Source organism: Crotalus tigris, unplaced genomic scaffold (assembly GCF_016545835.1).
Source record: "Crotalus tigris isolate CLP2741 ecotype Arizona unplaced genomic scaffold, ASM1654583v1 scf7180000018998.211855, whole genome shotgun sequence".
In the NCBI taxonomy this organism is placed as follows: Eukaryota; Metazoa; Chordata; class Lepidosauria; order Squamata; family Viperidae; genus Crotalus; species Crotalus tigris.
The window spans coordinates 61,795-80,642 of record NW_024097317.1 but is presented as its reverse complement, the minus strand read 5'-3'; the positions used below and the strand labels follow the sequence as shown (position 1 = coordinate 80,642).

The 18,848-nt window shown below is 37.3% G+C and overlaps 1 protein-coding gene across 4 annotated transcripts in view; it reads right to left on the bottom strand.

Annotated features, from left to right (window-relative positions):
* Nucleotides 1-18,848, bottom strand: part of LOC120314724 (triple functional domain protein) — a 166,192-nt gene that overhangs the window by 104,343 nt on the left and 43,001 nt on the right. For all 4 annotated transcript variants that reach the window (XM_039358107.1, XM_039358108.1, XM_039358110.1 and 1 more), the window contains exons 10-14: nucleotides 18,638-18,829; nucleotides 8,858-9,027; nucleotides 7,902-8,076; nucleotides 4,926-5,121; nucleotides 2,405-2,571 (exon numbers count right to left, since the gene is read on the bottom strand). In XM_039358107.1, coding sequence (XP_039214041.1) covers nucleotides 2,405-2,571; nucleotides 4,926-5,121; nucleotides 7,902-8,076; nucleotides 8,858-9,027; nucleotides 18,638-18,829 — 900 coding nt within the window. The remainder of the gene's footprint in view (nucleotides 1-2,404; nucleotides 2,572-4,925; nucleotides 5,122-7,901; nucleotides 8,077-8,857; nucleotides 9,028-18,637; nucleotides 18,830-18,848) is intronic.

The window sequence follows — 18,848 nt, the reverse complement described above, 5'->3', positions numbered from 1 at the left end:
TACTATTGCCCTTTCCAATCTATCTCTTAAAACCTGCCCTACCATTAGGTTTGAAACTTTTTAATCAGGATTCTGAAGAGTTCTTTATGGAGAAATAACAATCATTAGATGTTATGAACAACTACTCAGGAGGGATAAAACAAATTCAAGCAAGGGAATGAAAAGAGTTGGCTAGGCTAGCCAAGCTTTCAACTGATAGAATAGAACTTCTGGAATTATGTGCAAATGTTAGAGAAATTATAACTCTTTTGATTTTCATCAAATAAACCCAGGATTAGATATTGGATAGAAACCCAGGAAAATAATAATAATTTCCATATTATTAGATCAAATACATTTTTATCAGAACAAAATACCAACTGTAGATATGTATGTAGAAGAAATGCATTAAAAACTAGTAAGTTGACAGACCCTGTGGTGAAGAAATTTGTCCATCTTCGTGCCCTAAAACATTTTTTTTCTGTTTACTATACTGAATCCAAAAGAAGATGTAACTGCAACAGGGTTAAGCAGATTTACCCTGTTTATCAAATATTGAGCTTAGAGAAAAGTATTAGAATATAAATGTTCAAACATTTGCGTTTCTGTACTGTACACTGACTAAAATAGCAATAGCAGAGTCTCAACACATTCGTATCATTTCTATTTTAGTTCTGTTAAGTGTCAAGAGTTCATGGGCAGCCTATTTGGCAGAGAAACATCATAACTGAATAAACCATGCACTGAATGCCACAGAAAAGTAACACAGGAAACACAATTTATTCTATTATATCTGATCGAACACCTGCTGAGCTATGAAGACCTTTTTATCTTAGAATGAAAATACTAACATGTCTTCCTTTTGTGGTTCAAAATAAAATAAGGAATAAGGTTACTTGCAGCAGAACAAATTTCTACTCCCTAAAATTATTACAAATATGAAATAATGAAAAATGAAATTCTACAATTCTCATCATTGAAAATATAAGACCGATATCAATGTTCTTATTCTTAAACAAACCATTATGGGTCTTTACTTGCTAATCCATTTATATATATATTTATTTGGAAGAAAAAAAATTACTTTCATCCCAGATGGATATGCTTTTCTTACTTTATAATGTGATAATCTTTAACATTTCTAGCAAGGTACAAACTTTATTTCCATAATTCTAAGTTATTGATGGTTCATTAGCTTAACCACAATCTATATCTAAGTACTAAAGTCATGCCGCCACATGTCAGAATCCTGGAACAAGACTAACAAATGATTAACTACCCCACAGAGTCAGCTTGTAAGCCAAGGAAAAACTCGAATTCCATATCTCCTCTGCCTTTCCATCCCTCTGCAAGGACTTCTCTGTAGAAACAGAAGTGCAGGGAGATTTGGCCTGCTTCAACCTCAGGGGTCTCCCAATCCCTGGGCCACGGCTTGTTTGGAATTGGGCTGCAGTTCCATTGTGTGACTGGCATGTGTGCATGCCCGCCATTTGCGCAAATGGATCTGCACATGCTGTTCCGCCACTTGTGCAGAACCATCCCCTCTCCCCTCCTGCCGTTACCACTGCTGGCCCACAAAGCTGTTGTTCGTCCATCGATTTCGATGAAGACCTTGACATCTTGTGGGTTATGGGCCATCAACGATGTGTCCACAAAGCTGGAAAAGTTGGGGATCGCTATTCTACCTATGCTTGGTGACTGCAACTCTAACTGAAACATCCTATGGATATTTTCTTCCCCTCTTTTTGTCTTCCTTTGGGCATTTCACTTATCCATAGATAATGTTCAGTTGTGTTAATGTTACATGCCAACCCAATTAACAATATGGTTTTATAATAAAAATGGATGTTGAACTACAGCAGATTCATATTATTGAATAGATAGAACAATGGAGCAATAATGAAGTTAAAGATTATCATATTATATTATAAAGTAAACTACAGAAAGCCTAATGGACTTCTTGTTTTGGATCTGTACCATTTATTCTTCACAGATATATGTGATTTGTTTCTTCAAAAAAACCCTGAGATTTGAGAAATGGGAACAAAGAGAAATTGGCTGACCATTCTAGGTAATTTCAGTGGGAATTCAAATCAATTGCTAGACATGTCTGTCTGTTCTGCTAACAGATTAATATGATTGCTTGAAAATAATTTGGGTTGACTGCAAGGTTTTTTTTATACCAACAGATGGGTATGGAATAGAGCAGGGGTCCCCAACCCCCAGTCCGTGGACCAGTACCAGGCCGCAGCATGCTAGCAACCGGTCTGCACAAACAAGCAAAGCCCATCTGCAAGATGCAGACAGCACACAAAACCACGCACCCTCTGGTCTGTGGAAAAACCTCTCTCGGAACTGGTCCCTGGTGCCCAAAAGGTTGAGGACCTCTGGAATAGAGAGATGAAGTACCACAGTTGTCTTATACCTGCTTGACTTCAGCCTGCAGATGGCGTAGCTGCACACATTGTTCTAAATGTTTCCGATGTTGTTCTGCTGCCAGGTCCAGCTCCTGCTGTTTCTCATGGAGGAATTCCAACAAGTCCTGTACCCGAGTTGCCATGTCCACATCTCTGTCGCAGAGCAGTTCAACACCTAAAAGCACACCCATAAGTTATACCTTCCCATATGGTACACTTCACTAAAACTCATATACATGACCTACAGCAGGGGTCTTCAAACTTGGCCCTTTTATGACTTGTGGACTTCAACTCCCAGAATTCCTCAGCCAGGCACGCTGACTGAGGAACTCTGGGAGTTAAAGTCCACGTCATAAAAGGGCCATGTTTCAAGACCCCTGGCCTACAGTATTAAAGGATACACATCTGATTTTAATTTTGCAATTGTAAAAGCTTTTTAATCCCATGCGTATAAACTTCTCAACCAGTAAACATCTCAACAATTATCTATGTGTAAATGGTCATACCAACGAGTGTTATCCTTAACCAATTATTGTTGATTTACTACTCCAATAATTCACAGCCTTTTGTCATGATGGATGGACATTATGGGTAAGTTACATTCCAATTCATTTGGAGAGCACTGGACTGGGTAGGTTTGACAAGGGCAGGCATTACCCTATATGCTTCAAAACATCTATATATCCATTTGGAATGAGGTGGAAAAAAGAAGGATTTTTTTAAAAGAATAAACTCATCAAAGCTCCAAAAATGATTGTTCCTTTTAATAGCAGCAAAATCATGTTGTGCTTGTCAAAACTGGAAAGGGATGAGATAGGAAGCTGAATATATGTTTAAGGTGTCATTTTTTTTAACATTGCAAATCCCTATGTACTACAGTACTGTTTTATGTCTAAGGATATTTATCTATGTAGTATGGATATATTACTATTATCCTTCTCATCTATTTTACTACCTCCTCCTATTGCAGTGGTTCTCAACCTTTTTAATGCCGCGACCCCCAACCGGTCGTAAGTCAAGGACTACTCAACCGGTCGTAAGTCGAGGACTACTCAACTGGTGCAGCATCGTTTGCAGAATGGGGCTTTTGGCGGGCTCAGCAGGGCAGAGACAGCCTGGACAATTCCTATTGGCTTTTGAAAGCCAATAGAATTAGACTCTTAGCACAGCTAAGGAAAAGGGGAAAAAAATGGCGGACTGTGTTGTTTGGTGACCCCTGTGAAATGATCGTTCGATCCCAAATGGGGTCCCGACCCACAGGTTGAGAACCACTGTCCTATTGGTATCTTATGATTATAATACTTTGTTGTTTGTAAATACACTGAGAGCTTAGGCACCAGAGCCAAATTCCTTGTGTGTCCAATCACACTTCACCAATAAAATATTCTATTCTGTTCTGTTCCTATTCTAACTTAAAGTAGCAAATTCATCAATTGTACTGCAAAATTGATTAACTTATTGATTTTTCAGAAATCAAGCCCACTTTAAAAAAAACCCACTTGGTTAAGAATAGTTTACACATTAAAGTTGCTCAGAACAGACATACAATGGAAATCTTAATTTTATTGAATTTTATCAAAACTCATTTCTCCCTCTTGGTTTGTGACTGGGCTACACTTTACACTACAGTCTAACAATACCACAGTTTTTTGTTCTGCGGTTTTCAGTCACTGTGTAACTGGCATTCTCTTACAAACAGCATCATACAAAGCAAACTATAGTGTTTTAAAAACCTAAAAGTTTATTCATATTATTATTAATGTTTTGATGTGGAGGCTATGGGTACACATAACCTACATGATGGGAATGGGATATGGTTAACCAGCTCCATATAATTTTACACAATTTGTGAATTTGCTTATCCTTACCCATATTATATTTTCGACAGACTTTCATTAGATACTTGTGCCCACTTATCTTTCCATAACATGAAATATGTAGAAGCAGCCTAAGGAGTTGCTACTGTGTATTGTATATGCCAATACAAACCCAATATAATATACTGGATGCTCTTCTGTAATCCTTGGCATCAGGATTATCTAGCACACAGGTGTCAAACCCGCCACGTCATGTGACATGTCGCAAAGTATTGCGACTCTTTTTGCATTGCCAGCAATGGGGTGGGTGCGGCTTCGGTTTGATGAAACCGGCCCATGGGCCAGCAGTTTGATACCCATGATCTAGCAGATCTTCCCAACATGGTACTATTCATTGCAGTTTAGAGAATCTCAAGCAGTTTTGCCAAGGTAGAGTTAACTTTTTGTTATTTATATAATTCAACATGTATGAAACTGAAAAATGATTATATGGCTGCTTATTTTTTAAAAAAAACCTGGAATATTTATTAATTGTAAAATACATTTTATACCAACCTTAATAAAATACTATTTCCCTTTCAAAAGCAAAATACCTGACACATTTTATTTCTTTCAGGAGTACAATATTAAAAATCATTGATTCTCATGAAGTCAGCCTAGGTAATCTCAATAAATCCATTAACCTGGTTGAAGTGGGGCAAATCCATCTTACCAGAAGCCTGAACTTCATTGACATACTGTAGAAGATCTTGTCCTTGGTGGATGACGTCGAAGGTCAGGTTATTCATGGTTAGTGCTTTGTCTGCATGGTGCTGAAGTCTTTGTTCAGCTATTGTAAGATCCTCAGTGTCAAAATCATTCATTTGTTGAGAGAGTTCATCATTCCAAGATTCTAAGTCTGAAATGATCTAAGGAGGAGAAAATAACACTCATCAATTAGCAACAATAAGTTCTGAGGATTCAAAAGGAAGTGAAAGAGTCTTAGAGAAGACTGATCAGTTGGTAAAATATACCTGGACTCTCCAAGAAAAAGCTTGATCTTCATATACCAAGATGACTAAGCAAAAAATAACAAGAAACCAGTATGTGACATTGTTCTCTGTCATAGAGTTTGCATTCCCATGCTGTGCAGATGTCTTGGAAGATAATGGAAACTGTAGTCTGGGAGACCATTATTATACAAGACGCTCAGTCACAAAGATTCTGTCGTAGAATTTTATAAGTATATTTTGTTTCATGAGGACTCCATTATTGTGAACAGAGCTAATGGCTCATTAAGAAGCTTCTAAATCTTTAATATATAGCATAATACTTAGGGACAAGAAGAACTAAAAAAAAATTCAAGATATGGATTCAAAATAAACTACAAACAGGCTGTTACTAAAAAATAAAATAATTTTTCTTTAAAACCGGTATTTTAAGAGGAAACTGACAATTTGAAGCATCTCAGACTGAAGTTTTCTTGGCACAAAATTCTTATAAATATATTATGGCTTTAAAAAGAGGACAAACATTAAAAACCTAACAAGACAGAAGTACAGTAGCCATCATAGTTACATTTATATACACATTTAGAATGAAACAATTCACGTTACTTTAACCATTATAGTTTGTTTTTGACTTAGCATGTTATGCAAATATAGTTTTGAATCTTTAAAACCATGATTTTGTAACTTAATTCAATAAATCATGGTTAAAATAACTATGCTTAGCATGAGGTTGGGGTCCAGATGCTGTATTTTATGTTTAATATATAAATAAATGTTAGTAATTAAGGCGGGTAAATGAATAATGGCTAACATTAGAGGTAAAAATGTTTCTTCTGCAAGCTGTGGAATGACAATTATGCCATAGTCATTTCTGGATATAAAAATCTATGCAAACATTTTTCCTCAAGCAATCTTTTTGCACAAATGAAGGCAAATCTTTTTACAAACTCCACTAAAAAAACATAAATTTGCACCCAATTCTTGAAAGAACAGGAAGGAGGCATGCACATTATACCACAATTAAGGGTTTAATCATTAATTTCATACTCTAGGCTAGACACTTTTGATCAGGACATGGCAAAATAAATATCCTTGAAGTGGGAGTGGGACAGCATTCTAGCAGACATTGGTGGCTGGAGGGAAGATCCTGGGCAGCTAAGTCTCTCCAGAGAAGAAAGAGATTGTGAGATCACCCACATGTGCTCTGAACAGCTGCTCCTCATGAGTAGATTGCAGAACCAAGGTTTTTATAGTCAGCTGGGAGTTCAGGTAAACTCACAGTCCTAAAGTAGACTATATGGACATAAAGCTCAACTGAGAGTAATTTCTTAATCACTTTTGGATTGTTTCAAAGGTATTTTGTTATTGGAAAGGCAACTGAACTGTTTTTTTCTTCGAGGAGGAAGAAGAAACTGTTTCACTTCTTATCCAAGAAGCTTCATCAGTTCCGATGGTGGGGGATGGAAGAATAGATACTGACCGTTGAAACTGGATGGTGGGGCGATGGAAGGATAGGTTCTAATAGGATTGGGGTGGTGGTGGAAGGATTGTATTTCTTTGCAGTCATCTGGTCATTAGCACTCTCTGGGGGGTTATCTGTGCCCTGATTCAGGGTGCAATTGATTGTGGAATCTTCTTGGAACTGCTGCAAGGGCTGCGTTATAAACTGGAGATAATTTCCCCTCAATTGAGAGAGGGTTGTTCAATTCTAACACGGATGGACTCATTTACCCCTCTTTCAAACCAGTGATTCTCTCTATCCAAAATGTGGATTTTAGTAGAGAGTAAAATTTAAAATGTACATTTTTGTAAAATGTAGAGAGGATAAAATAGACATCTTGTTATCTTTGATGACTCTTCAGCGGACCTAAGTTGACTACTGAATAATGTGCTTTTAAAATTTTGTTTACACGGTAGATAAGAGATGAGATATGGGAAGAAGAGATTTTATTTCTGTATTTTAGGAGAAGGTGATATGTTATTAAAAGTTGTTTATACTTGTTCTGACGAAGGGGAAATTTACTTCTTTATATATTTCTTTTCTTTTTCTTTACTACGTTCTTTCTTTTTAATATTTCATAGCACTATTGAAAAACAATCATGTTCTAAGCCCGCTGCATGGCAACCTTCTATTGGAGGAAGGAGGACAGACCTAGTTATGCGAGCAATGAATTTTTCAAAGGAGTTATATGGAAAAGAATAATGTGTGTGATTCGGGATATCCAATTCTAACATAAACTCTCCTGTTTAAATCTGCAAGCTGGTTTGGGAAGCTTCTAGAAGAACATAATTAATGTGTTTGTATTAAAAGTAAGGACTATTAATATTTACTGAGATATCGAAAATTAAATATAAAAAGAAACAGAAGTTACACAAAACTCAGATGGCAATCTATAGCGAATATTTGTACTGTGATTTTCTACTACAACAGGTACAACTATTTATTCCAATAGCATCTTTATTATTTACTTTAGCCAAATGAAACAAATTTTTTTGGGCGGGGGGGGGGAACTATTTACATCATTACCTGAAAGCACCTTGACTTATTGCCTTTGGGAGAGTTAACGAAGAAAAATGGGGAAAACTAATAGCATCGAAGTTTTCTTCTTGAAGAGAAACTCCTGTTTTTCAAAACAGACCAACGGCTTAGGGAGAAGAAGGAAATATTAAATATGGTGCAATCTGCACTGCAGACTCACATCAATGGCATCTCTCTCAAAGATCCGCAACTGCAGAAAGAGCTCCAGCTTTATCTTGCGTTCCTGGAAGAGTTCCTCCATCTGGGATTGGGCCTCGTCCAGCTGCTGAAGAACTGTCTCAATGTGATTGATGGAGCTGTTATGAGGGGTCTTGTTGCTTGAAATGGCCGAATCCCTATAAAACACAGGAAACAGGCATAGAAAAACCGGAATCTGAAATGTAAGCATGTGCAACAGAGGCCAATCTCTTCAATCTTTGGTGACACATGTCCAAAATTATGTTCTTTCACCAACACGTTGCTTTGAGTTGGCAATATAATTAACAATGAGCTAAGCTGCATTTTTCTTTACCAAGAATTAGGCTGCAATTACAGGTTGCAAGAAACATGATTCAAACTAGACCAGTGGTTCTCAACCTTTTTAATGCCGCGACCCCCAACCGGTCGTAAGTCGAGAACTACTCAACTGGTCGTAAGTCGAGGACTACTCAACTGGTGCAGCACCGTTTGCAGAATGGGACTTTTGGCGGGCTCAGCAGGGCAGAAACAACCTGGACAATTCCTATTGGCTTTTGAAAGCCAATAGAATTAGACTCTATTCAAGAGAGTCTATTCTATTGGCTTTCAAAAACCAATAGAATAAAAGGGAGTAGCACAGCTAAGGAAAAGGGGGGAAAAAATGGTGGACTGCGTTGTTTGGCGACCCCCGTGAAATGGTTGTTCAACCCCAAATGGGGTCCCGACCCACAGGTTGAGAACCATTGAACTAGACCAATGTGAACTCCTTCCTTTCTGCAGAGTGTAGTAAACCCGTGCTACGGTATTTTCCTTGACCCTCCCAGCAATGAGCGCAAAGGGGGCAAGAGAAACTCTTAACCTGAAAAGGGCAGCAAGCCTGGAAGGAAAGGAAGAGGACTTGATGCAAAGTTGATATTTCCACAGAGGGCCACATCCTACCTCAGCTGCTGTATTAGATCCTCGCCTTCCTTGATAACATTCACAGTAACTTGTAGAGTGGTCTGCTGCTGCTGGCCAAATCTTTTGATCAGCTCCTGCACAGCCTCCACAGATTCAGCATAGACATCATCCAGCAGTTCCTTCTGCAGCTCTTCCAGCCATGTCCAGAGCTGAGGATGGAAAATATAATTATGAAAGAAAACTGACTGTTAGATTAGGTTCTTCTCTCCTTCAGCACTTTTTTAAAATCATACTTGCAAGAAAACTGGTTATGATGTGCAAATATTAGTTGCTCAGAATTCATATGATTCTGCCAAAGTTTGTGTAATGCTCTAGTTAAATCTCAGCTCCCATTTCCCCCATGTGCATCATAAGGACAACAAACTTGGCCTTCTCTTGCAGTGTTGTTACACTATTTCATAACTTTACCCCATGTCTTCATGTTTGGAGGCATGTATAACTAGTTTCTGAGGACCTGCTGGAAGGAAGGAAAAGGTTGCTGACATCAAAACCTACTTGCAAGCTTCCTATAGGTAGACCAAGGTAGGAAACAAGATGATAGACTGCATGTACCTTTGAACTTGTCCCTGCAGGGCTGTTCTTAAACTGTAGCTAAAGAAAAAGTAGATACAGGATTCTCTGAATTTTCTAAGACACTAAATAAATATGCATTGCTATTTAATTATATTAAACGTATACTGCTGATAACTAAAGTCTCTTTATGATCTGCAGTAAGTTCAAACTAGAGATTCTAAATAATAATAAAAAATAAAGAATTAAAACTTGTTTTTTTTTTCAAACGGTCTGTTTTTAGATCTTTATGAGTTCCAATAAAAAAAAATAAGGCCACAACTCAGCAGTAGACATTTCAAAGAATAGGAGAAGGAAGTTACAGACAGAATTAATCTTGAAGACTCTGGCAATTGCAGATAAACTTCCTCAGATGATTTCCACACTGAACCTCGCTATATAGATCTTTAAAAACAATGAACTAAGGCAGCTGACTCCTGAAGTTTGTACCAAATACAACTGCTAGACTACACACAAAAGAGCCCACTGTACATGTTACAGCAGTTAAACTGAAAAGGTTATTTGTGTGTGTTTCACAGATTTAAGTTAATTATAGGCTTCAGTTGGTTTATCAATTGAAGATGAGAGAAGAGACCTGCCAACATCAGCTCAGAGACCATCTCAGTCAGCAAGAGGAACTACATGAACAGAATACCGATGCTGTCTACATTTTATAAGCCATTACATGACGCAAAAAGCAGCAAAAAAAAAAACAAAACCTCTTAGCGCTGAATGAGTTAATACTATGACTTATAGCTCTGAATCAATATCTGAATTTTTAATCCTATTTGATCAGGACAGAACTCCCTCCTGCTGCTTGATTGCTAGAAAACAGCAGCTCCAAGATTCCTTTCCCAGAGAGTTAGACCATCAAATGCAATTATCATTCTATAGAAAATAGTAGAAAGCAAGTCTCTGTATTATCTCTCTAGCACAAACACATACAAATCAATCAATCGATCAATCAATCCAGGTTTTAAGAATCAATTCTTTCCAAAATTACTTGAGTCTATAAAACAAACAAAACAAAACACCCCTTGGTCCATGATTTATAATCCTTAGGCTAATTGCCAATAATTCTACAAGCTTAGGTAGAGGTTTTCTCCAGCACTGCTATACAAGATTCTTTAAGAAGAGGTAATATGGATGTGAGATATACAGTCCCGTGAAAGCAGATAATTTTCCTTTCAGCTATATTACCAGCTTTATATTTACCTAAATCATTAATCTGCACTGTGATTAGTGTAATATGTTGACTGAAAACTAGTAAACTGGAACTCCATCTAGGCAAAGTGGAAGTTGCTAGTTTGTTTGGATTGCCAAGGGAAAATGTATTTATTCTGTTCTAATGGGCACTGCATTCACCCTGAAGGAACAAATATGCTTTTTACTCGTGTTCTTAGATGCATAATTGTCACTTGAAATGTAAATGGCCTTGGTAGCCAGAAGTATGTTTTATCAGTTCAGCCTGATATAGTAACTACAATATTTTCTGTACCAGGGAAAATCTGTCACTATACTAGCTATCGTTCAAAAATTAGGTAGTAATTTATATTATATAATACTACTTTACAAGTGGTATTATATAAAGGGGCGGGATGGTGCAGCAGTTGAAATGCTGAGCTTGTCAGCTTGAAAGAGGACAGCCCAGGTTTGACACCCAAGCACTATGTGATGGGGTAAACTCCTGTTACTTGCCCCAGCTCCTGCCAACCTAGCAGTTTGAAAGCATGCAAATGCGAGTAGATACCACTTCAATGGAAAGGTAACATTTTGTGTCCCTTGGCATGTAGTCATGCTGGCTACATGACCACGGAAACGCTGGCTCTCTCTGGTAAGAAACGGAGATGAGCACCGCCCCCCTAGAGTCAGACACGACTGGACAGGGAAACATTTACCTTTAAAATACAGCAATGGGATGCATGCAGGACATTCTTTGAAAATTGCTCAAGACACTTCCATTAGTCCAAAACAAAGCTGTAGGGTTACCAACTGGGAACTTCCATAGTTTAGTGACTAGAAGGACTTTCTCAGCTGGGTAACTCTGTCTATCATAGGAAATTTATCCCAGGTGGTTATGATCCCGTAGCTGAGCCCAGAATTACAGTCATAAGTTGTGGCAGTCATTAAGATGTTAAACATGTGACTTTACTTGATTTTTTTTAATTTTAATTTTTCCTTTTTCTCTTTACAAACAAACAAAATACAAGGTATATTTTTTCTTTTTTCTTAACAATACTATGTCCTATATTTCTTACTTTTATTTATATTTATTTATATTACCGTACTTTCCGGCGTATAAGATGACTTTTGCAAGCTTTAAAATTGGCGCCGAAGAGGGGGGTCGTCTTATACGCCGAGTCGTCTTATACACCGGAAATAACGGTAGTTTCTGGCGTATAAGATGACTTTTTAGGCATGCGACTCGGCGCCGAAGACAGGGGTCGTCTTATATGCCGGGTCGCCTTATACGCCGGAATATACGGTACTTCTCATATTTTTTTATTCCTCAATTCTAACCAGTTATAATACATATCCCATATCTCGTAAAATTTTGTAGCTTCTTTGTCTTTTATTTCTAAGGTAAGTTTATTCATCTCCACACAATCTAATATCTTACTTATAATCATTACATTTGTTGGTATATTCTCCCTTTTCCAACATTGTGCATATGAAATTGGACAAAGAAATATTTGTATAATAGGAGATTATAATGCAATAGTGGACGTAAAAATGACTTTACTTGATTTTATGACCTTTTTTCTGGCAGTGGTGTTAAGGGAATGCCATGGTTTTTATGAAAATGCAGTGGTTGTTAAAGGAACCCATTTTAACTAATGGCTGCTTTTTACCTGAAATTGGAAATAAACACAGATTTCCAGCAAAAATGACACATATAATCATGTGACCATGCAGGCTGGTAGCCAATCATGCAAAATGAGGACTTCAGGGGGAGGTGGGGGAGAGAGGCATCAGAACTTTGAAACTGGGTTGGAAGAAGCTCTGGGGAAATCCATTGTAACTTTGAACAGTCGCTAAGCAACCAGCCAAAAGTCGAGGACTACCGCTATAGAAATTCCAGAGATAGCAGCCTATGTGTTTTAGTGCTTATGCTCCTGGCTTTTGAAATAATTTTAAAATCTTTTTAAAATAGTGTTTTATTTCTTATAGATCAGGGATGTCAAACTCACGTCATGTGACATGTCGCGATGTATTGCAACTTTTTTTCCATTGCTGGCAATGGGGTGGGCGTGGTTTCGGCATGACGCATCTGGCCCGTGGGCTGGCAATTTGACACCCGTTATAGACTTTGAATTCTTGCATGTTTACCTTGTGTTCAATTTACCTGATGAATGTTTGTTATTGGATAGAATAATTATTTTAATTAATATAATATTTTAGCATCATTAGGAAACTTTAGGGAATAAAAATCTTATCTTAGAGCATCCCTTATCTATGCGGAAGTCTCTTGCATCATTTATTCAGCATCACACTGAGCCAGGTAGCTTTAAATATAGCTTCCAGACAGCAGGCATGCTATTGGTACAAAATCATTAAACAGTGTTTAGATTGCCCAAGCAACTATGTGGGGAAATACTCTCAAATATATATTTAACCTATCAGTCACTTTCCTGGATTATACCAAGCATCTATCTAGTCAAATCTTTCCAAATGTCTTATTTCAACTAAAATTTTTCAATACATCAGCCTTCAAGCAATTTGGCCAATTGGGTATTTTTTTCCTGATTTTTAGGGGTCTTTTCCCCCCATTTTTTTAAATACCCTAGTCTACTGGTGATGATAAGCTGGCTTTGCAGGTGTTGGATTGTCCATTCTTAGTTTATGCTTTAGTGAAGTGTGAAATTATTAAATCATGGTTTAAAACAACATGTGCACCCAGATATCATATCATCTATGTCACTAATTAAAACAGTGGTTCTCAACCTTTTTAATGCCGCGACCCCCAACCGGTCGTAAGTCAAGGACTACTCAACTGGTGCAGCACCATTTGCAGAATGGGACTTTTGGCGGGCTTAGCAGGGTAGAGACAGCCTGGACAATTCCTATTGGCTTTTGAAAGCCAATAGAATTAGACTCTATTCAAGAGAGTCTATTCTATTGGCTTTGAAAAGCCAATAGAATAAAAAGGAGTAGCACAGCTAAGGAAAAGGGGAAAAAATGGCGGACTGCGTTGTCTGGTGACCCCCGTGAAATGGTCATTCGACCCCAAATGGAGTCCCAACCCACAGGTTGAGAACCACTGGATTAAAACAACAAATTTTAACTGCTACTGAAAGATAAAGAACGTGAATGAGTATCTTACCCAGCCAAAAACAGTTTCTCTGTCTTCCAGTTAGAAGCTGAAGGGTAACTGCATAACTATTCCAATTCATAGTAGTAAATTAGGGTTATGGTGTTTGCCGGGAGCACTAACAGAATGTCAGCTGAATTACTCTTTGTAGTATGGTTCTTTAGGCAACTTTTGCTTATTATTTGGACTATTTTTATTTTTTACTTACATAAGCTTGATATATGGCCAATGGCTAAAACAACAATTTAAGGAATATGCTCAGAAAAGTTTTATATAACAATTTAATGTTTCAACATATGACAACGCGGATGCAGTGAAGTTGAACAGAAGTGAATGTATATCTATTGTAGCCTACAGTATGTGTATGTTTATATAATTTGTGAAGAAAAATAACAGCATCTGCTATTCAACTTTATATCACCTTTGAGTATGCAAGCCCCATTTATTTTCATGATTATGAGCAATAATTTGTGTGAAGTTGCTGAATGTTTTCTTGATGTCCTTTAAGCTATGATCAGTTTCTGAGATCAGCTCATCATATGAAAAACATTCTAATGCAGTCTAAATATATTGTCGATCAAATCAGTGAGAGAAACAGCAATACAGTACACTTATTTGCAAGCGTGTGGACACATGCACACCCATAAACAATACGAGCAAATAGTAAAGTTGTATTAAGTTTTTGTAATAATGATTCTTTTTTTCAAAGTCACGAAATTTCACACTGTATTCTTCAACTAAGAAATAGCCGGTCTCGTTTTTTTCATTCTAGCCTAGATTTCCAGAGTTCACTATAGAAATGCTTATGTATGAAGACAGAGAAAGGAGCTGACAGATTCTCTAAAAATTAAACAACAAATATTTTGACATTTATTTTTTTACAAGCCGTTGAGGAGTGTTTCATAAAACACTAGGCAAAAACGCTTAGGCACTACGCCTCATGGGTTCATCTTCATCAAACAAATACCCATCCTTCCACCAAGAGTTGACATGGCTGATTTGTTTCTACTTTTGGCACGGCTAGGCAAACACCTGGGCCAACTCACATTCCACTTTTTCCCACCGGGGGAAAGGGGAGTTATTTAAATGCACATTTGTACAGCTGACAGTTGGAAAGTTATGTGTGCAGACAAATGCAGACATTAGTCAAAGCACTTTTTGAGCAAAACATAACAGCTTTGAATTACTCAGTGAATGAAGCAAACTGCCCTCTGGGGTGTAGGCTACGGTTTCTGCCATTAATTCCTGCACTGAGCTTGCCATCTAAGTAACTGTTGCTATATACAGTCTCCTAACTGCTTGACTTATTCTGTGAGATTTATCCTTTTACCCCAGCTCAAGACAGAACCAGAACGCTTAGCAAACACTAACAATCTTACGAATGAAGACAAATTTATGTGTCCCAGGATAATGTTGCAAGATCGAATCTGGATCGTTCACTGGGACTAGAGGTTTACTCGACTAATAATCTTTCTATGTTTGAATGTTGGTCCTGGCAAATTAAATTAACCATTGTGAAAAACTATAGCGTGGTTCCTGGAGCTGAAAATACTAGAATAAAAGCTCATTTCATCCTCATTTAGATCTGGCTGTTGCCAGTGAAGATTATGAAAGTTTTTGTTCTACTTTTTTGCTTTAAAAGGTTTATTCAAATGCTACTTTTTTTCCCCCAGATCATTTCCTTCTGTTACTACAACAAAACTAGTGATCTTCATTGCCGCCTGAGATAATTTTCAGTCAGCTCTCTCCTGCTGGAGTTGGTAGGAACTACTTTCAAAACTGAAGAACAACCTACATCTCTGAACGTGTACTCACTGGAACAGTGACACGTTCCAGCAGTCTCTGTAGTGTCCATTTCCTGACACGGCTAACTCGAAGGAGTGACACTAATTTTCAGTACAACTCCATTGAATTTACTGTTCTTTCGCACGCTCTCTCTTGCACAAATTCACAAACTTCCATGAACATATTTAAAACCACTGCTTTAACCTCTGCGATTCTCACCTCAGGCTCCTTAGCATACAAGACATAGACTGAACACTCAAAATATTGATAGACAGTCTCCTCTCTGCTTCGTATTCTTTATTGTATCATCTTGCTCATTTTCTTAAGGCTACTACTGGTACATGAGGGCTCCAAAAGGCTGAATGAACACAGCAGGGCAACAAAAAGTTTTTTTTTTTTTTTTTTTTTTGTAATTCCTTAGCTGCTACTGTTTATCTGGCTTTTTGCAGCCCAGACCTAGTAGCTCTAAGCCTTTCTCATCTCTTCTACTGTTCTCCTGCAATCCTACAATTCCAAACCTTATTAGATTGTGCCAGTTTTGCTTTTTTTTTACACTCCAACTTAAAATACTCCAATATTCTCTGGGTAGTTTTACTGCTACCACCAGGCTAATCTCTTAACCAGTATTTCTGGAAATACTTCAAAGCATACCAAAGGCTTCCCATCATTGACTCACTTTAAAAAAAAACGCTTCTGGATATGTTGAGGGCTGAAATTCATTCTGGAGCTATGGAAACTGGTGGTTAAAGGCCAGCACACCTAGTTGCCTGAGGAAGTGTTATTTTGAAACAATAAACTAAAATAAATCACAAGAATCAACAGGTTCTTCATGTGAAATATAACAACACAGGTGCCAACCTACAATCCAATTTGGCTTTCTTTTTGTAAAATAATGACATGGTGTAATATGTCACATATTGTTGTTCATCTGAGGTTGTATTTAGCTGCGTTTAAGAACTGCTAAGGATCAGATTTTTTTTTTATAATGTCCTGATATGTAAGACCATAGAATTCAAAGAGGGTGAACTTGCTTTTTCATATGATTGTATCTTGCCTTCAAAATGTTTTACCTGTAAGTAACACTAAGCAAGAACTTAAGACCAGAAAAGTGTAAGGTTTATTTATCTGTACATTTTGTACTCTGCGCTTTAGCCAGAAGAGTTCCAAGAGCGACTCAGATAATAAAAAGTAATCTACCTCCTGATTTCAGATTTACAATTTTTTAAAAAAAATCAAAAACATGATTATGACATAAGATAGAGAAGAGGTAGAGGAAAAAACAGATTTGGGCAACCCTGAACAATTAACAACTGGAAGTATCAACTTTGTTACATACTTTCCATTTATTTTTTCCTGATCTTTGGCAACAGGTAATAGTCTTGTCTTCTGTTCCCTCCTGCCTTTGCTGAATATTCCTATTAAGCCGACAGCTGAGGAAACCATTTTGTGGAGATAGCTTCCAATAACTCATGAATGTACAACTATCCTTTAGATTTCTCTTCACTTTCTAGTATAAACAAATCCAGTAATATTGCATAAGAAGAACAGAAATTTCTTACCAAGAGCCAAGTTTACCATTTATGTATTACATTAAAAATGAAGTAAGTATAATGATAGACAGGAAGTTGCTTTGTAATGGGGTAACAGCTCAAAGTGCTGGAAGGAGGGAGAGAAATTTTGTTTTTATTCTTTTACTTTAATAAAAATACAGCATAATAAAACTCTCTCCTAAAACAAGAAATATTCCACTGATCACCAAAAGAGTAATTTATTAGCCATATTCTTGTATGAATCCTCATTGTACGTTCTTTAGTAATCAGTGGAATTTTCTCATGCTTAAAAGAAAATGTAATTCCATCCCCCTTATTTATTTTGACTGTTTTTTTTTTGTTTGCTTTTTATTCTATTTTAAAGATAACATTTTGGGGACAAGACTTTTATACTATTTTTTAACCTGAGATAAACTGGTTGGCTGACTTTTTGTAACACTTTCTGCAGCCATTAGATCTGAAATCTCCAATGTAGGAGCCAGAGCATCCATGTTGTATTTTGCTGAAGTCCCGATCTCATCTTTCAAATACTCTTTTAATTGAAAAAAATGGAGGATTCAGCAGGTAGAAAAGGAAGGAAAGAATCTCCAAAAACACCTTTATTTTCAGGAATGGCCTCTGGGCCACAAACATTTTCTTAGAAAATGGCTTCAACCCAATGCATTTAGAAACATATGATTCCCAGCAAATAACAAAAGTTAAGCAGAGATAAAAAAAAAAAAAAAAAAATAGCATCCAGCAGCAGGGAGAGGAGGCAGTAATAGGTAACATTCTGGTAACTGTGTGATTTGTACCTTTTATGTCTTCCATGGTTGCCATTGAGGAAAGGGAAAGCTTACCCAGCTCCCATGTGGTAAAAGTGCCTACTATGTGCCCTCAAAACGCCAAATGAGTCCAACAGCCAAAAATGGACCCTCATCTGATATCACTTGGACTAGTCTGGTTAAGCATGTCAGTGAATAACTTTAAGGAAAGGGAATGGATTATAGTTTTGGGGGAAAATTTAAACTGAAAGAGCATCTATATACAGTATATTACATCCTGAATACTAGTGAAATTTATATTAACCACCTTAAATTAGATTGGTTTCTCTCTCTCAGATCGCTAATTCTTTTAATTGCAAATATTAAATGATTGCTTGTCCCTTCAAGGAAAACTACGACCCAATGCATTTTTTACATAGTACCTACTGTGTTTGAGAGGCTACCTGGCTTCCAAGGCCTAAAGCTGATATTTACCTTGATCACCTACGTTTTTACTTGTGTTGTAGTTTTTCAAGTGGGGCAGGATCCACCCTAGAGTGCACCCAAGTTAACAGCATTCAGAGGCATTGAAAGAAATTAAAAGAGCAGCTAATGCAGCAAATAACCAATACTGTTTGAAAGGCTGCTTTGCATCAGGCAAAACTGGCAAGGTCTATTAGAAGGAATGGGAACCCAAAAAAATGTCACATTGTTCAGGATCTGTTGAAAGACCAATCCAGCTTTTGCTGCTGTAAGTTTCTATTTTAGCTTCTGAGCATGCACTTACAAAGATCCTGATGTTATTTATTGTTTTGCTTACCTCTTTAACATGGGTATGAAAAGATACAGACATGTCCAGTAAGATTTTGCGCTGCTCCACCCGCCGAACAAAATCTTGTATCCGGTCTTCCAGCTGATGGGCTGCTTGATAAATCTCTTCCGGGTCACACTCTCCTGTCTGTGCCAGCTGCTCAGCTGCTTCTAGCAATTTGTCTGCATTAGTATATGTATTCTGCAGAAATGGCAAGAGA